General features: G+C 37.1%; 1 protein-coding gene across 3 annotated transcripts in view; it reads right to left on the reverse strand.

The window, feature by feature from the left end:
- The window catches only part of PLEKHA5 (pleckstrin homology domain containing A5), a 171,618-nt gene that overhangs the window by 65,128 nt on the left and 87,835 nt on the right, over positions 1–18,655 (reverse strand). For all 3 annotated transcript variants that reach the window (XM_050913312.1, XM_050913319.1, XM_050913305.1), the window contains exons 4-5: positions 6,671–6,754; positions 5,575–5,695 (exon numbers count right to left, since the gene is read on the reverse strand). In XM_050913312.1, the coding sequence (XP_050769269.1) occupies positions 5,575–5,682 (108 nt within the window). In that variant the 5' untranslated portion in view covers positions 5,683–5,695; positions 6,671–6,754. The remainder of the gene's footprint in view (positions 1–5,574; positions 5,696–6,670; positions 6,755–18,655) is intronic.

Below are 18,655 nucleotides of genomic sequence, written 5' to 3' on the forward strand. Positions count from 1 at the left end.
CATAAAGAAACGTGCAGCGCTTTGCCAATTCATACTTCATTCTTTTCAGGCTACATTTAGAAAGTTTGTTCTGCAACTGAGCTGAACGTTTACTTGTGTTTTAAATTCTGTAAGAGTTGGTGCCTCAGAGACCACGCGATGTGATACAGCAAAGTATCCCACTCTGCAAAAGAAGTAAAGTTTTTTAAGCTGTGTTCATGGCTCTGCTCCAAATCCACCATTTGAATTGAGACAATATAATCCTGTGCTTCGGCTTCCCCATCTCTACTACTGAGACTAATCATAAGGTTATGCAAAGTTCCTAAAGGAGGAAGGCTAAACAAACACTCGGTTTTTGTTGCAAATTAGGGTATGGGGTTTCTCTATGGAAATTCTCTCAACACACATCACAGAACTGAGTTGGGTTTTATACATCCTTCAGAGAGAACTCCACAGTAGGTTAAAAATCATAAACTGAAAACTGCAATTTAAAATGATGTGCAGCTTTTGTCAACGATGCCATTAACTGAAGAATACAACATAGCTTAGCCAAAAAGCATAACATTACAGAAACTATGTGTGTTTGCCTTAAGTCTTCAACACAATGAAACAATGGCATTTTGTATTTCTTTTTTGAAAGAATCAGGAGTGAATATAAAAACAATCAGAGTGCTTTTAATTTCCCTTGGAGATACAGAAATTTGACTCAACTCTATTTGGAAAGCAAGACAGAGCAAGCAATTGAAAACCTAATTAAAAATAAAAGTAAAAATCTTTCACATTTTCATTTGAAAAATTCTACCAGTGCAAAATGGACAAAGGTTTTTAAGAAGCCAAGAGAATTATGACATCCAGCTGTAAAAAAGGAATATACAGAGAACCTATAACAATCCAGAGCACATTATAATGTTAACTACATCTATCTCAGTTAACCTGTATGGCTACTGTATTGGCATATCACACAAGAACTGTGCCAAGATTTTGATGAGAAATAATTTATAACACTCATACCTGCTCTAATATTAGGTATTAAAGGTTCAAAACCACTCAAGAGTGTTCCAGACTTCCTATGCTTGTAAAACAGCTAAGGCATTAAGGATGCTTCTGAAAACACACCCAACGACAAGTACTACCCATGTCAAGTCTACTAACAAATTCAGATAATTTAGATAGCTATCTCTTAGGTAGGTCTAATAATAAACCATATTGACTCCAATTTCACTGAGCTCACAGCAAAGTTTTAATGGGCTACACCTTGCCAACTGTGAATACAAACTTCCTTTAATTAAACATAGCATCACAAGTGCTTTCTAATTTTAGTTAATACAGAGAACACTTTAGATGACTCGTGATTATTTTACCACACACTGCATAAAGAGAATAACTGTTCACCACAAATTCTGAGCCTTGAGACAATGAGTATTTTAAGGATATTGAAATGTCATAGGTGTACATATAAACTAATTATGAGTTCTCAAACTTTTAAAATCACCTCCTCCTCTTGTTATGTCTGGGATTCCTGGCCACCCCATGTTCTCTCATACACATATCTACTATATCTCAAACTGGGGAAACAGGAAGAAAGGAAAATGTAAGGATTGAAGGGTTTAACTACTTTTTACCCCACAGCACTAAAAATATAGGACATATTACACAGCTCCAGGTTGTGGAGAAGGCAAAGAGAAAAGGAGGATAGTGAATGAAGGGTCCAACTACTAACCACTTGCTGGAAGGTGTAGAAGGTAACAGAGCTAGCAAGCTTATAGTCACATCTAGTACCATCTGCCCCATTCTAAGGAATGGACCCAGCAACTGCGATGCCTCCAAAACCAGAGCCTACGGGAAGGACCCTGTACGGTTCCAGTATTGAGAAAGAAGCCAGGAAGTCCAGCCTGTGATGTTCACTCTTTCCCAAACCTGAAGAAAACACACACCGGCAGGGTTTTGAACTCTGGGCAACAGACCAGTCAGTAGCTGGGGCTGCACACTTCACCACTCTGCAAGCTGCTCTTCTCTCTGCTTAGCTGATAGAGGACACAGAATTTATGTGAGGCTTCTTCCCGAGTTTCAGAACTAGCACAAAAGTAATTAATTAACACTAAACTTACTGCATCTATATTTGAAAAACATGGGTTGAGAACTTTGCTGACAAGGAAATTTTCTGCATCTGAACTCAAAGAATGGAAATCTGAATCTTTGTTTCTTTCAACTTCTGTTTAAAAATATGTTTCCAGTCTTCAAGGCTTACATTATCTTCCAAACCACAAATCAACATGATGCTGCCTTCCGGATTTTGTAGGCAATTTCAGTGCCTTCCAATGTTGCAGTTTTCCATGAGCTGAGTGGGTTTCTGCCTCAGCATTTTAGCTTGGACCAGGAGGTTGCTCTTGAAGCAAATCTCCCAATCATTCACTCTTATTGTGCTTTGGTTTGCATTGTAGAGCAAACTGGATTTATTTTAGATAAGACTAAAATGTAAGATGCACAAGGAGCACTACTGGACTAGCTTGAATATAAACTATGAAAACACAGTACAGATGTTCGGCCCTGAGCACCAATACTGCCCTTCACATTGCTCCTGTTTACTATGCTGTTTGCTAATGTATCTCATGACTATTACTCCAAAATTTCTGGCTAACCTGAATCCTGAGAAGACATGCATGGCTATACCTTAACTAGCCATTTAAAGCTGGACTAGCTTAAGCACTGTATTAAATATCTGTAAACAAACTGATGAATATTTATAAACAATGTGATACATCCTAGCTGTAATGGAGACACGAGGACTTCTGCAGCAGCTGTCCTGGGCTAACACTCCATTCCACACGCTGTGAGAAAATTGTTAGCCTTATTCTGCTGATAATCAGGACAGCAATGAAGAGCAGGGGAGATGAACAGTGGAGGGTGACTGGTAATATGACTGACTTCACACATTAAAAAGCTGATTTCCTGAATGCATTTCAGGACATATAATCATATTTGTCCAGGTATTGATTTTAACAGCAGGGAAAAAAAAAATAAAAAAAGAAGACAACTACAAAAACAGCAACTCAATTTTAAAAAGAGGGGTGGAAATATATACTTCTGTAGCAATCTCAAGCCTATGTAGATCTTTTTCACAGTCAGAGGTCTGTGCTAGTGGCTTCAAGTTTAGAAACACACTTCAAGCTAATACGGAAGAAGCAGTACTTAACAGAGCTGTAGTGTGTTATTTGGCCAGCATCATGCATATAGTGGGAAAGGAGGATTAGAAATAAGACTTTTACTGGGGAGAGACTGATTTTTGCCTCACCTCATATTAGCCTCTAGACAGCAGTAGCATTAGACTCCAGTGATTCTTTCTGCCACAAAATAGAAACTTCTCCAAGTTCCATATCTATTTGTAATCAATTAACATTAATGAAAAGGAGAACTTATTTCTACACCCCTCAACTATCTGAAACTTTAGTTGTACCACAAACTTTTCTTCCATTCCTCATTACCTTCCAATATTAGGTGTGTTCATGAGTTATCTCTGAAAACAGAAATACCTAAAAAATAGGTGTGGCAACCACATGAAGCATTCTTCTGCTCTGTAATTTACTTTCCTCACCAATATTTTACTCCTCTCTTATTGTGCTGCAATACACAGTGCCTCTACATATTATATTCAAAGGTTGATAAGACAGCTAAGAATTTCAGGTTGTACTGTTAGGAGATATGAATAAAAACATAGAAGAAAATCAGCTGTTGTATCCAGGTACAACCAGTGGGCGATTTCTACATAGTTATCTTTAAAAACAGTTCAACTTATTGGCCTTAAATAACGACCAGAAAATGCTGACTAATGTTAGCTGTGGTTCTACCTTGCAAGCATTCGTCTCCTGAAAACAAAACTTTTAAAATGGCATTGCAGTAATTCAGACAAGTTTACATTTGAAAACTGATGTACAGTAATTGTACATACAGTCACAATAATCATATTAACATTTTTTCAAAATATAATAATTTCCACAGGAAGCTAAAGTGTCATTAATCAATGAAAGTAAAGAAATTACAGTAACTGGGCCATAGCAATCTCAATTTCCTTCTAGAACACTATGAAACAAACATGCTAAAGGGCATTTTAAACTTCTCTTTTGAAAGAGTGTGAAACAAATGTTTGTAAACCACATAGCCCTAAATTGTAATTCCTTTCCTACATTTAACCTGAGAGCACTTCCTAGCTAGTTCTGTTGTAATTCATTTTCTGTGTAAGTATTGCAATCTACATCACTATTACAACTCTAACAACAAGTTATCTTGGGTTTTCTGTTTGCTTGGTTGTTTTAGGCCTTAGCTGGGTTTGGGTTTGTTCTTTGTTGTTGTTTGGGGGTTTTATAGTTTGTTTTGTTTTGTTTTAAACTGGCTTTCCTGCATGGACTTAAACATGATCTTATGAAAGTTGAGATGGATTTTGTTACTGTTTATAATTCATCTGTGACTCCTTTTTTTTTTTTCCCCCAGCAACACTAATAGATTGAAACATTTTTCTCATTAAATAACAGTTTTCTAATGTAGGTCAACGATTCTGCCTGTCTAATGGGACATGTAAAACAACAAAAAAAAGTTTCCAAAAGGCACTTAAAGAAACCTTACAATGTTTTCTACCACATGGAAAATAAACTATTTCAATCCAAGTTTCTGAAATTAAGGAATTTGCTCAGTTAAAACACATTCCAAAGTTTATTTTTCTCTTGCAGGCTGGATTAATCTGCCAAAAAGCACTTCTCAGGGTTAAAGTTTTTTTTCCTTGTTTAAATGTTAACTGCTGGGTAGAAGAGATTACAGGGCTCTTGTCTATCATCACTGATCAAAGTTGTCATCCTGGTGTCCTCACAAACTTAAGGAAATTCTTAATTTTGTAGCAAGTGCACTTTCCTTTCAGGAAAGCTGTCCAGAAAATGGAAAAAAATGCATGCAATAGCCTCATCAGCTTTATTCAATAAACTTAAAAGTTGATATAATTGAACCCATCACCTCGATAAACATCTGGGCATTTACCTTAACTTTTGGAGAAGCTAGGTGAATGGACAAAGTGGGACACAAATTAAGGTGACCGAGGCATCTCCAGGACTTTTCCCAGGAATTTTCCTAGGAAACCAGGACTTCTACTTCTGGTCCAACGACAGCAAATCATGTCATCTGCCCTTTAATTTTACCACAGGGTCACCTTCCATCTCTCTCTACTTCTTACACACAATTATAATTCTCTATTTTACCTGGAGAAATCTACTCAATTGTTTGTGATCGAGCAATTTCCATAACAATGCTTATGCAGATGTCTGATCAGTCACTCAAGATTTTGCTGTTCACAAAGATTAGAAAGGTCAGATTCTGTAAACAATTTAAGTACGAGCAAGTCATAAGACCTGAGATACCTGATAAAAATTAGAGCTTCAGTGATAATTTGTTTCAGACACTTCAGTTTCCAAATTAAACATGAAAGAAGCCACGTGCCCTCAAAAAGATATATGCTTTGTTTCTCTTTTTCAATGGAATACTAATATATAGCACTGTCTAGTACCTTGTGGAATAACTGAATGATTTTAATTTAATTTGGACATAAAGACTTACTCTGCCCACAGGGCTCATTGGATGAGCAGCATAATCTGATGTCAGATTATAGTTAGTTGCTTCACATATCATGCTTACTGGTCGCTCCTTCTTTTCTTCAGATGCCATTGCTGCAGCAGTCCTGAAAACAGAATACGTAATAGCACTAGAACATGCTGTGTGTGCAGACTGCTATTAAAAAGCACCCCTAGATGTAGCCTAATACAGCCTGTGTCCTACTTTTCCAATTTGAAGCAATTCACACTTCATTGTAAAATTACCTGCACTGTGTTTTAAACTTAAATCCACTATAGATGAATTTTAAGACGTCGTTTTAAAATAGGATTTCTCTATTAGCGTAAGCTGCTGGTGGGAGGGAAAAAGACAGGTATGAGCATGAGATGGAAATGGGAAGAAATGCTCTCCAAAGACCACATATGGCTTTGTCCCCCTTCAGTGAGAACGTGCACGTTTGTGAAATTTCACATATTGTAGTTCTGATGGTTTTCACTCTAGCCACTGTATAACATGTTGCAGCAACGGTGGCAAGTAGGACACCCAATAACCCAGCCACATATAAAATCCTGAGGTTAGGTATGACTTGCATGCATATCTTCTCATATCGTTGCGTATTCTACAAAACTAATGCGAAGACAGCAAAACCAAGTTATTATACAATGATTCAGAAAGTGTCTCAACTGGCCAAGAAAATAACTGATTGAGGAGAAACTATCAGGGAAAACATGATAGATTAAAGGCATGTGGTTGTCCCTAAGTGATTAAAAAATTTAGTCCTTTTTGGAAGTTTATTGGCTTATTATATAATATATAGGTTGCTCGCTAACACTACAGAATAAGTAAAGTGACAAGTGGAAATTCACACTGTGCATAAACACGGTGCATTTCTATCATATAACTAATTTGGGCTATGGCTTTTATCTTAAAAATTAGTATTAAATATTTAATATTATTTCAAATAATTTAAACAAGTAAAACTTTATACATGCTAATCTGACTTGGAAAAAATAAATATTGCAGTTAGCAATCACTGAATCTTACTTCAATATTAACAAGTTTTAAAACTTGTATTTTATAGACTGAAACAGATGCCACTTACTGTTCATTCACAACAAAAATACAGTTGTCCTGTGATGGCAGTCCTGTTACTGGATGTTTGCAGGTTACTTTTCGTTCATTATGACTATGGAAGATAGATAAGGAAAATTATTAGGTAATAATCTTTTGATTTTCCAACTCAAGTATATAAATCCAGTACATCGAGTATATCAGCCCAGTGAAAACAATTATGAATATTTCATCACGGCATATAACAATGTATGTGTATACACACACAAATGCATATATACATAAACTTATAAAAAGGATGATAACAAGTATCAAAGAATCTTCATTAATACTCTGGAAAGAGATGGAAAACATTGGCACTGTATTGGTAATGGTTTTTAATTTAGAAACTAGAGCAGTAAGTACTAGTTACTAGTTCATATATGATCACCAATAATTCACTTCAGCTAAGTCTTTATATATTCATAAACAGGATTTCAGCTAGATAGGGACAAGTTAAACATAACACATAAACAACTGCTCTGTAGAGATAAAATATCACTACCGTAAAAGGAATTGTCTTCTAGCTTAGAACATGAAGTTACTAGTTTAAAATTTTCCGATAATACAGCTAAATATTCAGTGATCGGAACAAGAGTGAAGTGTTGCAATCACAATTCTACTTTTGCTGGTGACTTTTTAATTCAGAGTGCTACTCCCCTGCAGCGATCTTTGGAGTACCTTTAAGTGGCAGGGAGCCTGCCGGCTGAGGGCTTCACCCTCATCAGCACAAAACATTCACTTTGCAGTATCTCGTTCCCCTGAACTGCAGGTGTTGCCACATCACAGCAGCCCCCATAATTTGGAAGAAATTGCCAAAATTCAACACCTATCAGCTGCTGCCACTCAAGAAGGAAATGTTTTGACTTGAGCCCTTCAGCCCTAGAGGGGAAGGAAGAGAAGGGGAGGAATTGCCTTTGCTGCCTACCAGACATGTCAATCAGCTGACAGTTATAACTTGTCTACCCCCAGCCTCCACGCAAGCGGCAGGGTCCCAGCCCCAGTTATGCTACAAGCACACCTGAGAGCGTGGAGCTGCCAGCTGGCACAGCAGCAACACTATGCAACTAGGAGAAGCAAGGGTGGCTGAACTGCAATAACCCCCTCTGAACTCTCTGGCCCCGAAATGTAGGAAAGAGAGCAGGAAAGGTGCACTGATGAATTCAAACCTGGCTGAGTGATTAAAAAGCATACAGGAGAAATCAGACTAAGAAAGGGCAATGAGTATATAACGCAGATTCATTATTTGGATACAACCCACATGCTTCAAAACAAACTCACCTCTTCTGTTTTTAACACTTTAAATAATATTTATAAACAAAAAAGTATATAATGCAAAAACCCCCAGTATCTGAAATCAGCACTGTAAATCACAAAGAAAGTAATTCCATTTGATAGTATTTACTTTTGCAAAGAATATGTGATGATAATCTTTTTCATGTAAGGCATCTTATATAATACTATGCCTTTCTTATCACAAGTTCAGCCCTGAAAAAATATTCTTGGACAGAGAACAAACCTGGACAAAAAAAAAAGTGCTTTAGTTGCAAGACAGCAGAAAAGGTGCAGAACAACAAAAGCTTTGAATGGCACTTTACCCTTAACACCTACTTCTTTTATTGCCTATTCATTTAACCTTCTTAGCTTTCAAAACTAGGAAGCACAGCTCATCTCGCAAATGTTACGCTCTCTACCCTTCCTGCTTCTTAAAACAACCTAGACTTGACAAGACTATCTTAATGTTCCCCAGGTTTCTTGAAAATTCCTTTGGATCATAACACTTTGCAATTATGGAGCATTACTAATTAAAAGTTACCTCCAAACAAAAGCCTAATAAAATATTCACACTACTTTCATGGTCAATGGATAGTTGGATAAATCTGCATAAATCTAAAGCGCAAGATTAGAAAGATAGGCCAGTTCTTTGCACTTTCTTTACTGGAATTCTAAAAACCTACTAATACCTAAATGGATAGATGTGTTATGGAGCTTAACTAATGAGCCAGCAAATGCTGGTACTTCATCTTCACACTAAATTCAGTAGAATTCTAAGTTTAGCTTCTAAAGAAGCTTCTGTTGCAGAAATGCATCCATTACAATGAGGGGACAGAAAAGAGATGACCTGAGTACGGCTATGCCATTCCTAATTGCCATGGTCCTACAATGCCTTTCAAGTGAAAATGGCCCAGATTGAAGAGAATTAAAATTCAAAACATTCCTGAGGAAGCATCCAGGGTTTTTTTGTGATTCCTCTTTTTCTTCACTTCCAAAAACTTTCTTTTTGTTCCCTCTGACATTTCAGAAACTCTCACACCAAACTGAAAAAAAAAAAAAAATTATGGAGATGAGCTGGCACTCTGTAAGCTTTGCCAAAATGTTGCCATCTTGTTCACGTTAAACCTTGACAGCTGACTATCAGCTGACATCCAGAAATGTAGAAAGAAATAGATCAGGACTTCTGCTCAAGGACCATCAACACTCAGGACCGCTACAGAGGAGGCACATCTCATGTTTTGTATGAGTGCACCCGGCTCACACTGACACAGGAAGAGGCCACACTCAGATTGTAAAGGGGAGGTCATACAAGACCAGGAGGGAAAGCAGGAAGGGGAAGGAAAAGAAGAGAGGGAGGAGAGGAAGCACTGACACAAACCTATTCAAGAATATTTTGTTTCAGGCTTGAGTCATACATCAAGTCAGTATTCCAAAAAGATCAAAACATTTTTGGACAAAATAGAGTTTTCCTTACTACTCATGCTGCTGTCGAGATGTACAGAGGTGTAGCTGACATTACATAAAAAAGGCAAAAAAAATATCGTAGACATGAAACACTCTCCTGTGGGATATACCATACTTTCTTTCTAGCATTTGAGAGACCTTTATACTCACTTCCTTCTACAGAGGCGAGGCAAAGGAAGAACAACCTTTTCTTTCTCTTCAGCTTAGATGCAAGTGCAATCTCATGAGTGAACTCTGGAAATTCAGCTTGTACAACTAAGAAGTGTGATGACTGTAAATATGTCTAACTGGATGAATAGATTTTAAATACTTCCATTTGAAAACTTTTTCATTACTCATCTGAATTATTGCATTTTTGGCATTAATTTAGCTGATGTTTTGACAAGACTCCTCAAAATGCTTGCGTAAGGTATAGAGTGGCTTTATAATTATTGTCATAACCCTCCCACATAACAGTAGGTTAAGGCATTTGTTTTAAACTCCATCTTGCAGACTACAGAGTTTCATTAAAACCAAGCTACAATTTGATATTCACAATCTTCCACATCCAATTTAGACAGTTGTTCAGTTATCCATGGATTTCCAGGACCACACACACGCTTAGTATTTCATATATTATACTATAATAATACTTATCTCATCAATAAATCTCAGGGAAAATAAAGCAAAAATTGTTTTTTTACTGAGAACTCTAATTTCAATTTTATACAAGCTCCAGTGTGTAATTCAAAGTTTCAACTCTGCATATTTATGTGTCTGTACTTTTATTATGTAGTAAAGAGTGATTCACTTCGACATAGGCAGCTAGAAGCCAGCGTGTTAACTTTTTGCCTATGCAGAGATACAGGCTCCAAGAAGTATATGGAAACAACACTCCTCTTCCTTCTCTCTCCAATCAATTTTTCATATCAACATGTTTTGAGAACACAGGGTGACTATACACACACACTGTTGCACTTATACTGAAGGATATAACTGACCCTTACTATTTTAGCATCCATAGTTAGGTTGTATAAATGGCATGCTAAACACTAGAGCCAAAGACGGAAAAAATTCCCTGTGTAGTTTATTAGTATTCATGAGCATACTCTCCAGACTCAATACGTGGCACAAACTATTCCTCATTAATATTTGCTACTGGGATGCGTCGGGCTCCAGAAATCGACACAGCTGACTAAGATGACATGAGAGAGAAGCATTTCAATGCAAAATAAAACATAGTTCTTGCATGTATCAAGATAATACTCTACTCTTGATTCCAGTAGTGGCCTGGGACAATGACTTGCTATAGAAGGGCCAAAACCAAACCAAACCAAACCAACAATAAATAAATAAATAAACCCCACAACACAAACCCCTAACCACACCAAAATAGCTCATGCAGGGCCAAGTTCCATTTTTAGGTATCTCAGTGCAAGACAACTGATACCAACTGAACAGCACCAACTTAACTTGATCTCTTTTCTCCAGAATTTTTAAACTTCTCCTTCCTAATCCTTTCCTCTGAACACTGCAAGTTTGGGCATTGTTTAGCAGGTAGCTTAGCTTTAGCACATGGACAAGCCCTCAGAGCAAAAGGATTTATCTTGTTCGGGTTAGAAGTTGACAGTAACCTTGAATTTGACTCATGTTATTTGCCTTCTTATCTACTCTCTTTCTCCTTTCCATCCCTTGAGACTCTTAATCTCTTTAGAAGACAGGATTATTTTACTTATTTTCTAGACATGTTCAAAAAACCTTGTTGTGTAGTTTTAATCTACTCACTAAATGTACAGTCAACAGTAATCTTTTTGATGGCCAAATGTGATCCTAGGACTATCAAAAAAAAGCCCTCAAATATATCATTCAAATATATTATTCTATTTGTAAGTAGCAACAGAATGCATAATTCCAGGAGCAGCACTTGCCAACAGAAGTCCTACACAAGCAGGATTGATTGTTTTCATTCTACCTTGTGTTTTACAGGACTGCTGACCCAAAAATGCTGTGTACCAATACTTTGTTCTAAGGCACAACACCATAAAATCAGCAAATGCAAAATTCTGTCCAGTTTTGCTGTTTTGAAATTGCTATCATCTTTACCAGTACCAGAATTTCTTGGATAGGGAATAAACTCAGATAATAGAAGTTGGAATGGAAAAAAGAGAAATATGTAATCCAGTTGTACAGGAGGATGCACACAATTAAAAATGGTTAGACCATCTTCCCTCTGGAACAGAGCAGTTCACTCAGAAGTGGCAAGAAAGATCAAAGTACTAGGGTGGGGACAGTTGGTTTGGGGTCTCTCCATTTTATGATTTGGTTGAGTTCCCTGTCCTCTCAAAAAAAATGAGCTGGGCCAGAACTTCCAAAGACACATCTGTTTTTCTCCCACTAAAATTAAAACTAGATGCCACTTCAAAGCTTCTCTCATGCCCTTTCTTTGTAGACTTTATTTATGTGTTCCTAAATGCTAAGGCCTTCTCATTTGCTCATTCTCAACGTGACCATCAAAGCAAAGGCTGAGTTCTACTTCACTGAAAGAATACAAACAAAATCATAAACCAGGACACAACTTTCAACATGCCTCCATATCTTTAATTTAGAAAGACTGTTCCTTTTGACAAGCGAACATTGAAGAACACATTTCAGAAGAATGCTACTCCAAGTATCTGCCTCCTAACATTTATTCTACGTCTTAGATAAGATTCACAGTCTGACAATCTAATCTCTATTATGCAAACGCAATCCCTAGATATCACAAATACACTCAGAGTACATAGGGATATTTCTTATGAGAAGCAGTTTTATGCATTTTTCATACCTGCTTAATGACAAAATACTTTAAATGATTACAGATAAGGTAAGAAGACCAAAATTACCAGAGCAATAAAGTCATCCTCTCTACATTAATGCTAAATTTTTGCACTGACATTTAAAGGTAAGGTTCAACTGGAGACAAACATAAGACAAGTCTAGGCCAGCTTTATTCTGCTTCTGTGAAGCATTTCATTCCTGAACTGGGCGCGGGGCGGGGGGGGGGGGGGGGGGGGGGGGGGGGGGGGGGGCGGGAAATCACATCAGCAATTTTTACCTTGTGTGCTTGCTTTCTAGTGTAAGAATGTCTCATTTCTAATTGAAATAAATGCAGTAACTTACAGTTATCTAACAAAAAGTTGTCTGAATTTGGAAAAAATTTAAGTAAATGCAGTCCCTACACAACTGTTAGCAAGGATGTGGTCTGTGGCTGTACCAACTCTTCTATTTTACTAAATCTGTAATGCCACATTGTACAGTAAACAGCAAATGCAAGCACTTTTTTGTCGGTGCTATCATACCCTAGAATTACGAGCCTTTTTTCAATTAGCTTTTTAAACAACAATTTTGGAAACCAGGCTGCATGGCTCCACTGGAAAACATATCAGTACGGTAACTTAACATCAGGGAGTCTGAACAAAAGAGGGTGTTAAGAGACAGTTTCAATGTAAAGTGCTGACAGACCTGTATAACATCACATATGCTGCTAAGAGCAAAGTGTTTATAATCCTTTGTGTGTGCACATGCTTGGGAAGGTGCATACAAAATTCTACTAGTTTTCTTGGCAGACAATGCAACACCTAAACTATAGATGCTGCTGCCACCATTTTCTTGGTCTACTATGAGTTTATTTTTTCAGGCAATGTGTCAGTTCTGTAGACTTTCCTTTTAAGCCCTCCTTAGTTACAGTTATGGGAGTTTTGGTATCCTTGCTACTGCTGTAATGAAAAAGCACCTGGACACTTCTGTACAACGGACTGTACTCCAGCTTTTCATTTATTATCGATATTTATTTTCCAAAAGATTAAGCACTACTGCCCTGAAATTGTAAACCTTTCTTTCAATGAGACTATTCTAAAACCAGATTTATATTCCAATGAAAATATTTATGTAAAAACAAAGCCTCTTCTCCCTTAAGCAGAATGATTAACATGCTCATGACATACGTCCAATGTAAAACTGTAAGTTTAAGTAATTAAGTGCAAATATTAGAAACTCTTTCAAAATGCTAGGATGAAATACTTTCTAAAATAGCGCATACTGTATTACAGATTGAGAAGCTTTTAATAAGTAACTGTTCTTTCTAATCAAGTACTGCATTTTCAGAAAAAGAAAGTGTTATTGTTTTCAGTTTTCCCAAAACTTTGTGGGAGGGTGTCTTTCACTCTGTAGATAACATATTTGGGAATTTGTAAGATACTGAGACTTGGTAAAGGCCACAAAAGTCATATACCTTTAAATAGAAGTGTGGCAATTTGTGAGATGTACTTGCCATGTGCCATCAATTTATATAACATTTCACTACATATATTTTAAGCCCTGGGCACAGTGTCTAATATAGTACCTTGATAATAGCACTGCAGATGAAGAAAATTTTCTATTCTGTAAGTATTAGTCTGTAGTAAAAATGACTAATACATCGTTTGCTGTTTGAGATAAGTTTGAGGAAATAGTGAGGTGGGTGTTAGAAGGCAGAACTATCTGTAAGCCTCAGATTTGATAGCTGAAATCCAAGCATCCCTTAATGGTTAACTACCTGGAAAGCTTCCAAGAACTAGAGTAACATAACAATTCTGCAGTGAAAACCCACAATCTGTTTTCTAAAGAAAAACTGGATTTGGAGTAGCACGGTTCAGCAGGTGGCTTGTGGACCAGAAGCAGCACTGGATGCTCCAATCTGGCTGCTACTGCCTCTTCCTGTTGAAGACTGACAGCAGATGTCTGATCAGCTAATGCTGCCCAAAAGCTTGCTTCCCCGATGCAGGACGGATGCTGCAGCCGCTCCAGAAGAGGTAGAGAGGATGGAAGAAGTAAAAGCTAACTTGTGGAGAGGGTAACAAAAAGTCACAGTCAACAGCTGTTCCGATACAAAGAACAAGCTCTCTTTGCTGCTGAAGCTAGACCACTCAGATTGGCAGACTAATAAATTGCTGCATTTCATTAAGATGAGTTAATTAGGAACCATTAATTGATATTTTCTTAGACGTATGATGTTAAAGGTTTTCAGAACCAGAAACAGACCTGACTTGGATTTACAAGGGACAAATGCACTTAGGCTGTGTAACTGCGTGATCACGATTGTACCACACTACCTGGAACAACTCATCACACCAAGTAAATTAGAGAGAAGTCAGTTGTCTTAATCACCCTCCACAACTCTAAATATCAATTTCAGTAAAAACTTTTAGCAAATGCTTTGATAGCTGCATACCAACTTTAAATGTTTTCAAAGCTCACTAGACAGAAAATTATCTCCAACACATATCACCAAGCTCAGTTCTGCAAGCTTTGGCCTTCGTGATTTATTACAGTGTTAGAAGCGTAAGTGAAATGTGCTCTTGCGCAAGTGTTAGAAACAGAAGTTCGAACTCGAAAGGCAATTTTGACTTATGTTTCCATTTCACTGTATGAAATCTAGAGACATTTTGCAAGAGAAGCCCACTCTAATAACAGTTTCTCTTACCAATTTTTACACGTTTTTCAATAATTATGTTTTGAAAAAGAATTGCTAAAGATAACTATAAGAAAAGTGAATGCAGACAAATTAAGTGGCTTAATACCTACACATGTGTATATATATTTTAAAATACATTAATATATGGCCTATGCAAAAAAACAATCTTGGTGTCAAAAGTATTTCCAACTGAAGTCTGACTTGGGTCAGACTTCTCTGCAAGCTCACATGGTTTCAAGAGCTCAAGATGTCTCCAGTTAGCATACCGTGAAAAAAGTCAAAGCTGTCCTGCAATGTCTTAATTTCCATTCAGCTTGAAGAGCCTGCATCACTGTCACTTCTCTGCACCTCTCAAGCACTGACAACCTTGACTGCCCTGTCACTCAAACCAGCCCCTTCTCCACTTTAAGTTCAAAAGGGATCTCAATGGATTCGGTAATCAGAGGACACAGGAAAAAAAAAAGAAAACTTTGGGTTCCTTTCAGAAACAGTTATGCATTTGCTAACAAGAACAATAAATCCTACAAGCACTTACCTTAGTTTCTTCAACCAGTTTGGAGCATTCTCTGATACAGAACGAGTGTTTCAGAACAGCCAGCAATTCCCCTTCACAAAATCTAGGTATTTAGTAAATGGCTATAGTTGCCCGCTATTTATAGTTCTCTTACTAATGATATGTTTTGCCCCACATGCATTATGTATTAAATTTCTTTTCATCCCAGTTTTCACCATATTGTGTGGGGTTTAGGTGTTGTTTTGGTTTTTGGTGGTTTTTTTTCTTAAGGTGTAGAAAAAAAGAGTACACTATGAATATATGGTCATCATCTACTGCATGACTCTTCCATTTTCAATATTTAGCACTTAAAAGCCTTGTCTCTGCCTCTCCCTCTCCCAGTTAACAAATCAAAGGACCACGAAATGATTAACTGTGCATGTAGTTCCTTCCCCAACTTTCCACTCTTTTTGTGCAACAATTTCAATGTTTTCACTGTCATGCCTTCTTCCTCTCCCTACTTTCCACTCTTCAATAACAGCATACAATTACCTATTACTGAAATAACCCCAATTTTGTGGATTTTCATTCTCTCAAAACTCACATTCCACTTTGCTTCCATTGTTGGTCTCTTTAGATCTCAGCTGCCAATTATCTTCACTCAAGACTGCTTGCTGGTTTGTTGAAAGATATGACTTGCTTAGTATTTTTTTTTTTTTTACTCTTGTATCGTATAACTCAATCTTTTTTAGTTTAGTCTCAAACTACTTACAGCAGTGACAGCCTTTAAAGAATAATTGCAGGAGTTACAACACAAGTCAATTGTTCAATGAAACTCCTGCTGTAGAACTGCAAAGAAGTAAAGCTGCTTAATTTTATTGAGTTATAAATGCAATATCTATATATAAATATTAAAAAAAAATATTATTTCAGTAAATTACTACCTCAAATTCAACAGCAGACTTTCAAGAGATATTTGGTGAAATCACACTGTGTTGCTTCACAAATCTAGCTAAGCACATCAGGATCAAAATCTGATATGCATTAACAGAAGTAGTTAAATACTTTATTTCTCTTAGAAGTTTTCTACCTTCAGCCAGATTTCTAGGGATATCTTTCCCTAGAAATAATCTGCTATTACTTATGATTATTCTGGGGTGGGTTTTCTGGGGTTTTTTGTTTGGTTTGGTTTTTTGTTGGTTTGTTTTGGTTTTTTTTTAAGATTATGTGAATATCACCGTATTAGCTGTCTGTGAAGCAAATCCCTTTTTTATCTTAGCCAAGGTTACACAGAGGTGTAACAACATAACACTGTCTTCAGATAGCTACATGACTTCCATGATTTCTTGATCACTTTCCCAATGCCTTAGGAGTTGGCATACTTCCACAATCACATCTCTAGTAAACAGCCATTTTTATTAAATAACACCCCACTTCTATTAATAACCCAGTAGAACTTTTAAAAGAAAGCCATGCTTATCAAGCACTTATATCAGAATATACTAGGTCATAACTAGACACTTCCTCAGTCTGCTGAGAGAGTAGAATAGTCTGGCAAGCTTCTGCAAAGTAAATACATTATCGTCTGGGAAATGCTTAGAAATATTTCTTTTAACAATTTGACAGAAGAAAGCAGCTGAAATGTTGGTGCATCCACTCGTGTATCAGTTTTAATTGTGGTACCAATTCAGACACACGCTGTATTTCAGGCTTTCCCTCACAATAGATCCTATTTTGCAAGAAATAAGGGTAGACATTGACATTTATAAAAACAATTATTTTATAAATGAACAGTCGTCACTAATCACCAGCCTTCTTAAAGCCATTGTAAGGATTTAATTGAATAATCTTGGTGGTCCACTAATAGAGCATATGCAAATACGTGCACCAGACCCCAGAGGATAATTAATTGAAGCTTGCACCATGTGTGGGCCTGCATTCATCTCAGACAAAAGAGTACAAACTCTATTAAAAATATTCATTGCTTATGACGTAAAGTTCAAGTACAGAGACACACGGGGTATAAAGCGTGGCACTGAACTAGAATGCTGAACGTGTCAGCTGTCATCTCCAAGGTCCGAGGGCACAGCTCAGCCTCGCTCAGCTCTCTTGTTTCTTTCAGTCCATTTGGGTTTAGCTTCAGGGGCTGATCATTTCAGAAAAACAATAATATTGTTGCCTTAGAACAGCAGCAAGTTGTTTTAGAAGGCTCCAAAAGACTGAAACATTAGCAACAAATAAAATTGGTTTAGGATTTGTTTGAAATCACAAGTAGATCAGAAATTCTCTCAGGATTTTCTCTGCACACTCACATCATTTAAAAAAAACTACATTGTTTTCTTGAACTGTCCACACTTAATGTTCATGTTTGCACTTAATGTTCATTTGCTCATATTTCAGATTAAAGATCCTGGTGGAGATATAACATATTTTAATCTAGAGGTATGGACACCAATCAGGCTTGTGGGAAACCTTGAGAACTGATCTAACTGCAAAGAGGCCACATTTCCTCTTTCTTCTCTGGTTTTAAATTCATCATTCCCTACTATTCATCTTGTTAGCTTCAAGTATTTCTGAAAATTAGGCAGGCCTCAACACTTCAGCAAATACTGTTTTTCAGAAAAAAACACCATTATAATATTATCCACAAAAAAATACCAAAAAGTATCACACTTTGATGTGGTGTTAATTCCTCTCACACCTTTGTCTTAAACAATCGGCACAAGTCCTTACCAGGGAGAGAATGCCAGGCCAGATGGACCCACCCTCTGATCTATGGCGATGGCTCTTATGCTCCTATGGCGAGTTTAACTCTGATTGTCAGAGTTAAGTGACTGTCTACGCCTAATTGTTGGGGCTAAGAATACCTGTCAGCAATTAGCAGAAACAGCCCTTTACAGTATTGAATCTGTCTTCCATGCTGTTTAATGCTGTTAGTCTACAGCACGACTTCCTTGCTTTGATGCATACGATCAAAAAGCAATGGAAGTCCACAGTTTTATGCAACCAGAAAAGAGCTGAGAAATATGCCACGGTAACAGGCGGAGCCAAATTACGTCTGGAAACTGGAGACTGGTGCTCTCCCTCTGTTACCAGGGACAAAATGGAAGAGTGGGAACATTTAGAGGCAGTGGTCTAAAGGAAAATATCTAAGGTTAGGTAACAGGTGATTAGTCAGATTCATATCAAAAAATGCAAAAAAACCCCAAACAAACAAACCCTCTTTCAAATACAGTTTTGGTTTGCTTTCTCTTGATCTGTTATTACATGCATCA

This window comes from Gymnogyps californianus, chromosome 1 (genome assembly GCF_018139145.2).
Source record: "Gymnogyps californianus isolate 813 chromosome 1, ASM1813914v2, whole genome shotgun sequence".
Taxonomy (NCBI): Eukaryota; Metazoa; Chordata; class Aves; order Accipitriformes; family Cathartidae; genus Gymnogyps; species Gymnogyps californianus.